The sequence below is a fragment of the Heptranchias perlo genome, chromosome 22 (assembly GCF_035084215.1).
Source record: "Heptranchias perlo isolate sHepPer1 chromosome 22, sHepPer1.hap1, whole genome shotgun sequence".
Lineage (NCBI taxonomy): Eukaryota > Metazoa > Chordata > Chondrichthyes > Hexanchiformes > Hexanchidae > Heptranchias > Heptranchias perlo.
The window spans coordinates 35,245,661-35,259,058 of NC_090346.1; the positions used below are offsets into that span (position 1 = coordinate 35,245,661).

General features: G+C 42.8%; 1 protein-coding gene across 2 annotated transcripts in view; it reads left to right on the forward strand.

Annotated features, from left to right (window-relative positions):
- The first annotated feature begins 214 nt into the window (after nt 1–214).
- Nucleotides 215–13,398, forward strand: part of LOC137340923 (tumor necrosis factor receptor superfamily member 17) — a 38,616-nt gene continuing 25,432 nt past the window's right edge. For both annotated transcript variants that reach the window (XM_068003730.1, XM_068003731.1), the window contains exon 1: nt 215–505. In XM_068003730.1, coding sequence (XP_067859831.1) covers nt 355–505 — 151 coding nt within the window. In that variant the 5' untranslated portion in view covers nt 215–354. The remainder of the gene's footprint in view (nt 506–13,398) is intronic.

A 13,398-nucleotide genomic window follows, 5' to 3' on the forward strand; every position in this document is an offset into this window, starting at 1 on the left:
ATCGCCCCATATAGGGAGACTGTCTCCACCCTTGAACACACACTTCACCTTTCCAGCTGTCTCGACTCTAAATGCTTTTATTAATACGTGCAGACGTACCCTCAACGTGATGACGAATTTACAATTCATGATATTTATTAGAATTTTAAAACGAAAAAAATCCCCAGGGAACACTAGGGGGAAACCCCGCTGCTCTTTCGAGAGCGGAATCTTACGGCACCTCATCTGGCTGCTCTCATCGTCTGTCGAGAGTGTCGCTGGTTTTCTTTGTGTGTGTGTGTGTGTGCTCGGTATCCGATCGGCAGCATAGACAGAAGAGAATTGTGTGTTTTTTTAATATAAATATATATATATATGTCACCGACAAGTTCCTTTCACCGAATGGCTCGAGCGTGCTCCAAGTCATTTTACTTTGATGAGCTGACAATGGCTTGCGAACCCTGCGGGCTTCGGTGCAACAATCTTAAAACGCGACCCATGGTGTGCGAGGACTATATCTGCAACAGTAAGTGTGAGCGTGTGTGGAAGGGCGGGTTGGTGTGCAAATTCAGCCTGCTCACAGTCTTGCCCAAGTCTGTAGCAGCAACAGCGAGTGTGCGCAACAATGACCCAAGTGTAGCCATTATCATTGGGTCCAGGATGGAAAATGGTGCACAAATCTGTAATCTCTTGTACGATAAGAGTTTTCCAAAAAGCGTGAAGGAAACCAAAGGTGGCGAGGTACTGACGTGAACAGCTGCCTGCACCCGGCTTTCCAGTCGACACGTGCAAAGCAAAAAAAAAACATCAGTATGAATGATACATGCATGATTATATTTAGTGACAAATTATTTATGAAGTTATAATTATTATTTCGTTTAGAAAGTTATTTTATACCGTTAGATATGTTTAATATAGTTGCTGCCGATATATAGTTTATAAACAAAAGCAAAATGCTGGAAATCTGAAATAAAAGCTGAAAATGCTGGGAACACTGAGCAGGTCGGGCAGCATCTGTGGAGAGAGAAACAGTTAACGTTTCAGGTCGGTACGCTTTCATCAGAACTGGAAGAAGTTGGAGATTTAACAGTTTATAAAGAACTACGCGCGGGAGTGGGCACAGATGCTGAGTGTTTCCAGCATTTTCTGTTTTTATGTAGTTTATAAAATTCTTACCGTTGGGACACTGCGCACAATTAGACACATTCAGTAACCATCTTCTTTGGAGCTTTAAAGCATTGGTGTTTCTGAATCACCACACATCTTGATCTGCACAACTCTTTACGTTTATTGATGTTTGTTTCACTGGAGTAAGTACTATTTTTTCGGACTTTATTTTGTTAAAAAATCAAACTATTGGTAATAATGACCATCATATGCCGTGTTGTTTACCTACATGTTATCATGTAATTATTGTTTGCTTAAGAAATGTCAGATCCGAATGCATTTTTTTCGTAGTTTGCTCTCGGGTCTCATAGACGGAGTGAGTAACACGTAAGAAAATCCAAATACACAATACCAGAAACGTAATCGCTAGACCCCCACCCACGCTGGAGCAGACTGTAATATAACCCAGTGGATGGGCGCTTTAGCGGTTTGATATGGTAGCAGTCTGGGTGCTGTAATGCATTCCCACCAACATCACCACTGGTCGATACCGCTGCTAAATATGGCACGCACCTCCAGCAGACTGTTTGTAAATTGGTGTAAGTGAGAGCTAGGAATTTGTACGTGTCCAATAGTCTGCTTACTTTATGTCAATTGTAAACAATTTTACAACACCAAGTTATAGTCCAGCAATTTTATTTTAAATTCACAAGCTTTCGGAGGCTTCCTCCTTCCTCAAGTAAATGTTACTTTTATGTCAGTCTCAGCCGTTCTGACGGTTAGTTGAAATGTATGTAATGTAATAAGCATTTTATTCCCCTGTGTAAAATATCATACAAGGGACTGTCTATATGCTTACAGACAGTCAGGGGACGAGAAGCAGAATGGATAGCAAGCTGACTACAAAACCGAAAAACAGAGTAGGGGTTAAAGAACAGATTAACAAAAGGTTCCACAAGGATCGGTGCTGGGACCACTATTGTTCACTAATTACATAAATAATTTAGACTCTGGAATTGGAAGTACAATTTCAAAATTTGCTGTCGACACCAAATTGGGGGCTATAGGACTGTGATAAAATACAAGAAGACATAATTAAACTTGCAGAATGGGCATGTAATTGGCAAATGAATTTCAATATAGACAAGTGTGAGGTATTACATTTTGGTAGGAAGAATAAGGGGGTCATATACTACTTAGATAACAAGAGTCTAAATGGGGTAGAGCAGCAGAGGGATCTGGTCGTACAGATACACAAATCACGAAAAGTAGTGACGCAGGTTAATAAGGCCATAAAAAAAGCAAATCAAGCACTGGGGTTCATTTCTAGAGGAATAGAATTGAAAAGCAGAGAAGTTATGTTAAACATGTATAGAACCTTGGTTCTAGTCTCCATATCATAAAAAGGATATAATGGCACTGGAGAAGGTGTAAAAAAGATTTAGTAGGATGATACCAGAACTGAGAGGTTCTACCTATCAGGAAGGATCGAGCAGGCTGGGGTTCTTTTCGCTAGAAAAGAGAAGACTGTGGGGTGATATGATAGAGGCCTTTAAGATTATGAAAGGGTTGGATAGGGTGGACATGGAGAAGATGTTTCCGCTTGCGGGGGAGACCAGAACTAGGGGCCATAAATATAAGATGGTCACGAATAAATCCATTAGGGAATTCAGGAGAAACTTCTTTACCCAGAGAGTGGTTGGAATGTGGAACTCACTACCACACGGAGTAGCTAAGGTAACAAGTGTAGATGCATTTAAGGGGAAGCTATATATACACACAAGGGAGAAAGGAATAGAAGGATATGCTGATTGGGTTAGATGAAGTAGGGAGGGAGGAGGCTTGTGTGGAGCATAAACACCGGCATGGACCTGTTTCTGTGCTGTATATTCTGTGTAATTCTATGTAATGCATACAGTGGGTATATTTATTCATCATTTCTGTATTTGAGTAACATGCACTCACTTCATGTCTATTTTTCTTAATCACGCACACACACACGCCCTGAGAATGAACAATGTTATCATATACATAATTTTTATTAACTCCCATTTTTTTTTACATAGAATTTACAGCCCAGAAACAGGGACATCACTGCATGTCTCCATTGCATGGCACTGTAAATGCTCCTGGGTGCCAAGAGTATAACATTTTGTGACTTCTGTACATGTACAGTCTGGTATGTAACAAGCTGCTATTCTCATACACCCTGCATTACACTCATCTGTTAACATAGATAACAATTGCCATAACAAGTTGAGGAAAGTATGGAACAGGCAAGGTCGTCAGCCTATCCAGTTTGAATCCTACCAGCTGATCATCTACACTCTGCACTGTTGTGGACTTTTTCCCTAACTCATTTGACCTCCTGAAAGAGGAGCAAGTAAAATATCCAAGAAGATAAAATATCTTCCCAACTCCTTATGGTAATCAAGAAAAAACCCTTAGAATATCAATCAACATTTCACCTTTAATTATTCAGCCCTGCCCAGTTACAATCCACTGATGACGACGATTCCTTCATCCTGATTGAACTGGAGACTTGTATTTTTTGGCTTTGTTTATCTAATCATCTACATCATAGTTTCCCAAACTTTCTAACTGAGCCCCTCTTCAGAGATTCATGTCCCATGTGTTTCTAAGAAACAGTATTTTTGCATAACTAATGTTAGTGCAGAAATAGCTGGTAACCGAGAATACATCAGTAGTTTTGTCATGTTAGCTGTTTTAATTCTGCTGTCTTACACTTTGGGTTTTAATATGAAGTCCAATCATATCATTAGAACTCACTGGCTGGGAAATTCCTCTGATCTGCTTCCGCTTTACTGGCATTACTTTGCCGGAAGTACGGCGGAAACCCCTTCATGCCTATAAACAGGGTTTCCGCCGCACTTCCAGCCAAGTAACGCCGGCGGGGTGGGAGCGGCTCTGGGGAATTTCACAGCCACTATATCCGATGTCTTTCTCGTGCCCCCCCGCCCCCCGCGCCCCCCCCCCCCCCCACCCAGTTTGGGAACCTCTGATCTATATACTTTATCCTAATAAGCTTCAATCCTATTTTAACCAGAAATTCATCCAGCTCCTTTTTTAGAGCTTTTGATAAGGGCATAGTCCACATATCTAATAAAATGTGGGGAAAATATTATTAATTTTATAGCTCGGACACTTTTTGTGTACAAAACCTTACTTCCTTTTGTCACACTTTTGTGTCAGTTTTTCCATTTATAAACTCCTATGTCTATATTAATAATGGAAACTGCCGATGTAAACTTATCGCACTGTAATTACACCCTGTTACCAGCGATGATGCTGTAGTGCCTCAGTTTTGTGTCGCTCAGCTCCTCAGCCGATACTGAAAAGAAACTCCTTGCTCCAACCAGCTCAGCTTCTCGGTTTCCCAAAGTGCCCAAACTTTTGCTATTTAACTATATAAATAACAAAGCAAAGTACTATATAAAAATAGAGACAGAATGTATGACTTTAAAATGGGGACTGAATTACATCCGCACTCCCTGGATCAATTATCTTAGAATCCTACTTCACCTGAAGGCTTGGTCTTGACTCCCATGTGCAATGCTACAGGAGATCAACTAGTATAGTGCATACATATGTATTCACACACATACCACACTAGTTGATCTCCTGCACACAGTAAGTCAGGGAATATGGTCTGTCTCTTACCTGTCCCAACCCGTTCCCCTTTAAACCATCTGAGACTCACCTCACCCTTAACCTTCCATTCATTTCACCCACTCCCACGCACTCTCCCCAAGGACACGTGGCAAGAAACCAGAAGCCTTCCTCAGCCAGTTTCCCTCCTACCCCACCTTCCTATCTGTTTCCCGCAAAGAGGCTTAGTTTGCTTTCAAAATTCAGCTTTTTAAAAAAAGAATTGGAATGAAGAAAGAAACTGCCTGGCTGCCTTTCTCTCTCTCTGTCTCCCTCTCCCAGACCCATCTCTCTCTCACTTTCTTTCACTTTCTAAACTTTGTAGAACTCAAAATAAATGCTACAATAGGTATGTCATCAGAACACTGTCATTTCCCTCTCTCTTTTGGACCTGTCTCTCTCATGCTCAGACTTTTGGGAGAGTCTGAAGCCTTCTAGTATAAAATTAATGAAGGCATTAAAAGACACAAAAGACAATTCAATGGACGCCTTTGATAATATTGTGATATGTGTAAATTTTTAAATTTTTGTTATACTGTTATTTTGAACATTAGAAATTTCAGTTACTATGAAAAAATATTTTTAGAAAGCATTCTGACAGAATTGCGGGAACCCAATGGCCTGAATGCATAATCTGGTGGTCAGAAAGTATGACAAAAATGTGACAACAGGAAGTCACGTGGCGCAGATAGGAATTGAGCGTAAACATAAGATTGTTTATATAATATAGGTAGAAATAAGAAATGAGAAACACCAGCATGGACTTGATTAGCGGAATGGTCTGCTTCAGCTTCTGCTTCAGATGGTGGCAGCCTTAGCTCAGTGGTAGCACTCTCCCATTCCAGAAACTTGAGCACATAATCCAGGCGGACACTCAGTGCTGTATTGTGGGAGTGCTTCATTGTTGAAGGTGTTGCCTTTCAGATGAGATGTTAAACCAAGTCTTCCCTCTCAGAAGTGCAGGGGAGTTCTTTGAGTCCCGGCCAAAATTTATCCTTCAACTAACACCACCAAAAACAGATTATCTGGTTATTTATCTCATTGCGGTTTGTGGGACCTTGCTGTGCGCAAATTGGCTGTCATGTTTGCCCACATTACAACAGTGACCACATTTGAAATGTTCCTCATCAGCTATAAGCCACTTTGGGAGACCCTGAAGTCATGAAAGATGTTACATAAATGAAAGTTCTTTCTTTCTGTGCTTGTAACATTCTATGATGTATATATTTTGAGACATGTCTGCCATACATGAAAATTTCATTTTTTTAAAGTAATGAGAAAGAAAGAAAGACATTTCCTGTTGGTTTCATCTTGGGGAGGAGCCAGAGATTTACCAACATGTGTAAATCTACAGGGAAACGTCTGCAGTAGTAGAAAATATCCTCTAATTAATCTGAGAATTTGCCTTAGCATAATTAGACTCAAATTGATTTTAGGATGTAAGAACTTAAGAAATAGGAGCAGGAGTAGGCTATTCAATAAGATCATGGCTGATCTTCGACTTCATCTCCACTTTCCCACCCTATCCCCATATCCTTTGATTTCCTTAGAGTCCAAACATCTATCAAACTCAGACTTGAATATACTCAATGACTCAGCATCTGGGGCTGAGAATTCCAAAGATTCACAATCCTCTGAGTGAAGAAATTCCTCCTTTCCACAGTCCTAAACAGCCGACCCCTTACCCTCAGACTATGCCCCCTAGTTCTAGACTCTCCAGCCAGGAGAAACAGCCTCTCAGCATCGACCCTGTCCATCCCTCTCAGAATCTTGTGTGTTTCAATGAGATCACCCCTCACTGTTCTAAACTCCAGAGAGTATAGGCCCATTCTACTCAATCTCGCCTGATAGGACAACCCTCTCAGCCCAGGAATCAATCTAGTGAAACTTCATTGCACCACCTCTAAGGCAAGGATATCCTTCCTTAGGTAAGGAGACCAAAACCGTACACAGTACTCCAGGTGTGGTCTCACCAAAGCCTTGTACAATTGCAGCAAGGCTTCCTTACTCTTGAACTCCAACCCCCTTACAATAAAGACCAACGGACCATTTGCCTTCCTAATTGTTTGCTGTACCTGCATGTTAACTTACTGTGTTTTGTGTTCAAGGACACCCACATCTCTCTGAACACCAACATTTAATAGTTTCTCACCATTTAAAAAATATTCTGTTTTTCTATTCTTCCTACCAAAGCGAATAACTTCATATTTCCCCACATTATACTTCATCTGCCACCTTCTTGCCCACTCACTTAACCTGTGTAGAGTCTTTGTGTCCTCCTCACAGCTTACTTTCCCATCTAGCTTGATATCGTCAGCAAACCTGGATACATTACACTTGGTCCCTTCATCTAAGTCATTAATATAGATTGTAAATAGCTGCGGTCCAAGCACTGATCCTTGCAGCACCCCACTAGTTACAACCTGCCAACCTGAAAATGGCCTGTTTATTCCTACTCTCTGTTTTCTGTCTGTTAACCAATCCTGTATCCATGCTAATATATTACTCCCAACCCCATGAACCTTTATCTTGTGTGATAACCTTTTGTGTGGTACCTTATCGAATGCCTTTTGAAAATCCAAATATATTACATCCACTGGTTCCTCTTTATCTACCCTGCTAGTTACATCCTCAAAAAACTCCAGTAGATTTGTCAAACACGATTTCCCTTTCATAAAACCATGTTGACTCTGCCTAATCATATTATGATTTTCTAAGTGCTCCATTACTACCTCCTTAATAATGGATTCCAGCATTTTCCCCACTACTGATGTCAGGCTAACTGGCCTGCAGTTCCCTGTTTTCTCTCTCCTTCCTTTCTTGAAAAGCAGTGTTACATTTGCTACCTTCCAATCCACAGGGACCGTTCTAGAATCTAGGGAATTTTGGAAGATCACAACCAATGCATCCACTATCTCTGCAGCCACCTCTTTTAGAACCCTGGGATGTAGGCCATCAGGTCCAGGGGGTTTGTCGGCTTTTAGTCTCATTAATTTCTCCACTACTTTTTCTTCACCAATATTAATGACTTTAATTTCCTCACTCTTATTAGACCCTTGGTTCCCCACTATTTCTGGTATTTTTTTTGTGTCCTCTACTATGAAGACAGGTACAAAATATTTGTTTAACATCTCTGATATTTCCTTATTCCTCATTATAATTTCTCCTGACTCTGCCTCTAAGGGACCCACATTTACACTCGCTACACTCTTCCTTTTTACGTACTTGTAGAAGCTTTTACAATCTTTTTATATTTCTTCTAGTTTACTCTCATATTCTATTTTCTCCTGCTTTATCAACTTTTTGGTCATCCTTTGCAGGTTTTTCAAACTCTCTCAATCCTCAAGCTTTCTACTCTTCTTGGCAACATTATTAGTCTCTTCTTTTAATCTAACATTCTCCTTAACTTCTTTAGTTAGCCATGGATGGATCACTTTTCCCTTGGAGTTTTTATTCCTCTGTCTAGATCTGCGTTTAGACCTGTGGGCTTAACAAGACATACCAGTTACACATAGCTTCACCCAGTTGTTTTTTCAATATCAGTTTGAGATGACCTACTATACCCTTACTTTTTCCAGTCTTCTTCCTGCTTGGCACTCACTATTTTTTTTATCGTTCATGGGATGTGGGCGTCGCTGGCAAGGCCAGCATTTATTGTCCATCCCTAATTGCCCTTGAGAAGGTGGTGGTGAGCCGCCTTCTTGAACCGCTGCAGCCCATGTGGTGAAGGTTCTCCCACAGTGCTGTTAGGAAGGGAGTTCCAGGATTTTGACCCAGCGACGATGAAGGAACGGCGATATATTTCCAAGTCGGGATGGTATGTGACTTGGAGGGGAACGTGCAGGTGGTGTTGTTCCCATATGCCTGCTGCTTTTGTCCTTCTAGGTGGTAGAGGTTGCGGGTTTGGGAGGTGCTGTTGAAGAAGCCTTGGCGAGTTGCTGCAGTGCATCCTGTGGATAGTGCACACTGCAGCCACTATGGCTGGTGGTGAAGGGAGTGAATGTTTAGGATGGTGGATGGGGTGCCAATCAAGCGGACTGCTTTGTCCTGGATGGTGTCGAGCTTCTTGAGTGTTGTTGGAGCTGCACTCATCCAGGCAAGTGGAGAGTATTCCATCGCACTCCTGACTTGTGCTTTGCAGATGGTGGAAAGGCTTTGGGGAGTCAGGAGGTGAGTCACTCGCCACAGAATACCCAGCCTCTGACCTGCTCTCGTAGCCACAGTATTTATATGGCTGGTCCAGTTAAGTTTCTGGTCAGTGGTGACCCCCAGGATGTTGATGGTGGGGGATTCGGCGATGGTAATGCCATTGAATGTCAAGGGGAGGTGGTTAGACTCTCTCTTGTTGGAGATGGTCATTGCCTGGCACTTGTCTGGCGCGAATGTTACTTGCCACTTATGAGCCCAAGCCTGGATGTTGTCCAGGTCTTGCTGTATGCGGGTTCGGACTGCTCCATTATTTGAGGGGTTGCGAATGGAACTGAACACTGTGCAATCATCAGCAAACATCCCCATTTCTGACCTTATGATGGAGGGAAGGTCATTGATGAAGCAGCTGAAGATGGTTGGGCCTCGGACACTGCCCTGAGGAACTCCTGCAGCAATGTCCTGGGGCTGAGATGATTGGCCTCCAACAACCACTACCATCTTCCTTTGTGCTAGGTATGACTCCAGCCACTGGAGAGTTTTCTACCTGATTCCCATTGACTTCAATTTTACTCGGGCTCCTTGGTGCCACATTCGGTCAAATGCTGCCTTGATGTCAAGGGCAGTCACTCTCACCTCACCTCTGGAATTCAGCTCTTTTGTCCATGTTTGGACCAAGGTTGTAATGAGGTCTGGAGCCGAGTGGTCCTGGCGGAACCCAAACTGAGCAGGTTATTGGTGAGTAAGTGCCACTTGATAGCACTGTCTACGACGCCTTCCATCAGTTTGCTGATGATTGAGAGTATGCTGATGGGGTGGTATTTGGCTGGATTGGATTTGTCCTGCTTTTTGTGGACAGGACATACCTGGGCAATTTTCTACATTGTCGGGTAAATGCCACTGTTGTAGCTGTACTGGAACAGTTTGGCTGGAGGTGCAGCTAGTTCTGGAGCACAAGTCTTCAGCACTACAGCTGGGATGTTGTTGGGGCACATCGCCTTTGCTGTATCCAGTGCACTCAGCCGTTTCTTGATATCACGTGGAGTGAATCGAATTGGCTGAAGACTGGCTTCTGTGACGGTGGGGATATCGGGAGGAGGCCGCGATGGATCATCCACTCGGCACTTCTGGCTGAAGATGGTTGCAAACGCTTCAGCCTTGTCTTTAGCACTCACGTGCTGGACTCCGCCATCATTGAGGATGGGGATGTTTGCAGAGCCTCCTCCTCCCGTTAGTTGTTTAATTGTCCACCACCATTCACGACTGGATGTGGCAGGACTGCAGAGCTTTGATCTGATCTGTTGGTTGTGGAATCGCTTAGCTCTGTCTATAGCATGTTGCTTCCGCTGTTTAGCATGCATGTGGTCCTGAGATGTAGCTTCACCAGGTTGGCACCTCATTTTTAGGTACGCCTGGTGCTGCTCCTGGCATGCTCTTCTACACTCCTCATTGAACCAGGGTTGATCCCCTGGCTTGTTGGTAATGGTAGAGTGAGGAATATGCCGGGCGATGAGTTTACAGATTGTGCTGGAATACAATTCTGCTGCTGCTGATGGCCCACAGCACCTCATGGATGCCCAGTTTTGAGCTGCTAGATCTGTTCTGAATCTATCCCATTTAGCATGGTGGTAGTGCCACACAATACGTTGGATGCTATCATCAGTGCGAAGATGGGACTTCGTCTCCACGAGGACTGTGTGGTAGTCACTCCTACCACTACTGTCATGGACAGATGCATTTGCGACAGGTAGATTGGTGAGGACGAGGTCAAGTAAGTTTTTCCCTCGTGTTGGTTCGCTCACCACCTGCCGCAGGCCCAGTCTGGCAACTATGTCCTTCAGGACTCTGCCAGCTCGGTCAGTGGTGGTGCTACCGAGCCACTCTTGGTGATGGACATTGAAGTCCCCCACCCAGAGTACATTCTGTGCCCTTGCTACCCTCAGTGCTTCCTCCAACTGGTGTTCAACATGGAGGAGGACTGATTCTTCAGCTGAGGGAGGGCGGTAGGTGGTAATCAGCAGGAGGTTTCCTTGCCCATGTTTGACCTGATGCCATGAGATTTCATGGGGTCCAGAGTCAATGTTGAGGACTCCCAGGGCCACTCTCTCCTGACTGTATATCACTGTACTGCCACCTCTGGTGGGTCTGTCCTGCCGGTGGGACAGGACATACCCAGGGATGGTGATGGAAGAGTCTGGGACGTTGGCTGAAAGGTATGATTCTGTGAGTATGGCTATGTCAGGCTGTTGCTTGACTAGTCTGTGGGACAGCTCTCCCAATTTTGGCACAAGTCCCCAGATGTTAGTGAGCAGGACTTTGCAGGGTCGACTGGGCTTGGTTTGCCTTTGTCGTATCTGGTGCCTAGTGGTCCGATGCTGGGTGGTCCGTCCAGTTTTATAACTCTGCAAAGGGTTTTGATGTGTCCTTCTGTATGTTCAATTACTTTTATGCACATTTGTTAAGAACTCCCCATAATTTGCAAATAAATTCTATATCTTTGACTCCTGGTAGTCTGGTAAGCAATTTTTCACTTGTTCTAGTACAATGCCTGCTGTTTCTCCAGGCTATTAAATGTTTATGCCGATGAATTACAGCTTTCAATATTTGTGGGAGCAGGATCCTGTTTTTCTGGCTGTGTCTGTCTGTCTGTCTCGCTCTCAATCCCCCAGTAAGTGAAATTATCACTTCGCCCATATAATAAATCTAACATATCATAACAGGGATGAGGGACTTCAGTTATGTGTGGAGACGAGAGAAGCTGGGATTGTTCTCCTTCAAGCAGAGAAGGTTAAGGGGAGATTTCATAGACATGTTCAATATTATGAGGGGTTTTGATAGAGTAAATAAGGGGAAGCTGTTTTCATTGGCAGGAGGGTGGGTAACCAGAGGACACAGATGTAAGATAATTGGCAAAAGAACCAGGGGGGAAATTAGATTTTTTTTACGCGGCAAGTAGTTGTGATCAGGAAGGCACTGCATGAAAGGGAGGTGGAAGCAGATTTAATGGTAACTTTCAAAAGGGAATTCGATATATACTTGAAAATGAAAAATTTGCAGGGCTATGGGGAAAGAGCAGGGGAGTGGGACCAATTGGATAGCTCTTTCAAAGGGTCGGCATGGGCCGAATGGCCACCTTCTGAGCAGTATGATTCAATGATTCTTTGAATAGTATGTTACACAAGCAGTATATCAATAATTGGGGCAATTAGGAAATATTTCTTGTGAAAGAAATTAACTTGTTTCAATATCATGTAACTGTACTTCCCATTCTGGGGTTCATAGAGAAATAACAGGATGTTTGTGAGATGACCATTTTCAGTTTAAAAAATCTGGAAAAGTTTTTGGTCAGATTTCAGTTGACAGGAAAGGAATCATTCGTTGGAGATGATTCAGAGAAAAAGTAGAGAGCAATCAGGCAAGTCATTTTTTACTTGTCTGAGTACAGTGGAGATTGATTTGCAAGAAGGGAAAGTGTGGAAGCAGACATTTGTTCTAAAAAGGTTTTGCTGCAGAAATAACGAACAAAGATTTTTTCTTTTCCTAGATTTCCTTTTTGTCTATGTGTATTAGAGAGAGAAACATAAAAACAACAGGTCTCCTAAAGGAAAATAACTGTCACTTATAAGTCCTGTTACAGAGATGGGTTCAGACATAATGTACGAAGCAAACAGTCTGAAATCACCATCTAGAATATTTGATTCATTTTGTGGAGTAAAAAATAATTATTTGTTATGTATGACAGTAGACATTTGAGTAAAATTTAAAATCATTAATCCTTTGATAGAAAGAAAATCATCAAGTGTTGACACTTTCAATTGTTGCTTGAGTAATCTAGTTTGTTTTCGATTGCTGACGACACTCAGTTCTACCTCTCCACTAGTTCCCTCAACCCTACAACCATCTCCATACCATCAGATTGCTTGTTTGACGTTAAGTTGTGGATGAGCCAGAATTTCCCACCAAAAACTATGCACGCCTGCCATCGACTACATCTCCCTCGCTGGTTGCTCGTATAAGCTTTGCATTTTGTTCAATCTGGAGCTGATCTTCTAATGCCATATCCAATCCATTACCAAGACCGCTTACTTCCACTTCTACAACACTACCTGCCTCCGCCCTTATCTTAGCCCCACTGTCACCACTTCGATCTGATTCTTTGGAACCAAAATCCTCTACGTGCCTTCCACCTTCCAAACCTTTATAAGTCTTCTCAAAACACATTTCTACCAAGCTTTTGGTCACCTCTCCTAACATTCCCACAAAAGCTCAGCACCTGCTCCTTTTCTCCTCTGGGAAGCACCTTATGGCATTTATCTGCACTATAATCAGTATGTAATTGAGAGCTGTTGTTGATTGAGCTGTATGACTGAGTTCTCTATCCTTCATGAGAGGGCCATAATTAGTATCCTCATCCACTATAGCCATCGGTTCCAGATGAGGTCTTGGAATTAGAAATTATAATGGTAATAAATTCAGTAAAACTATTGTTAGCAGCAT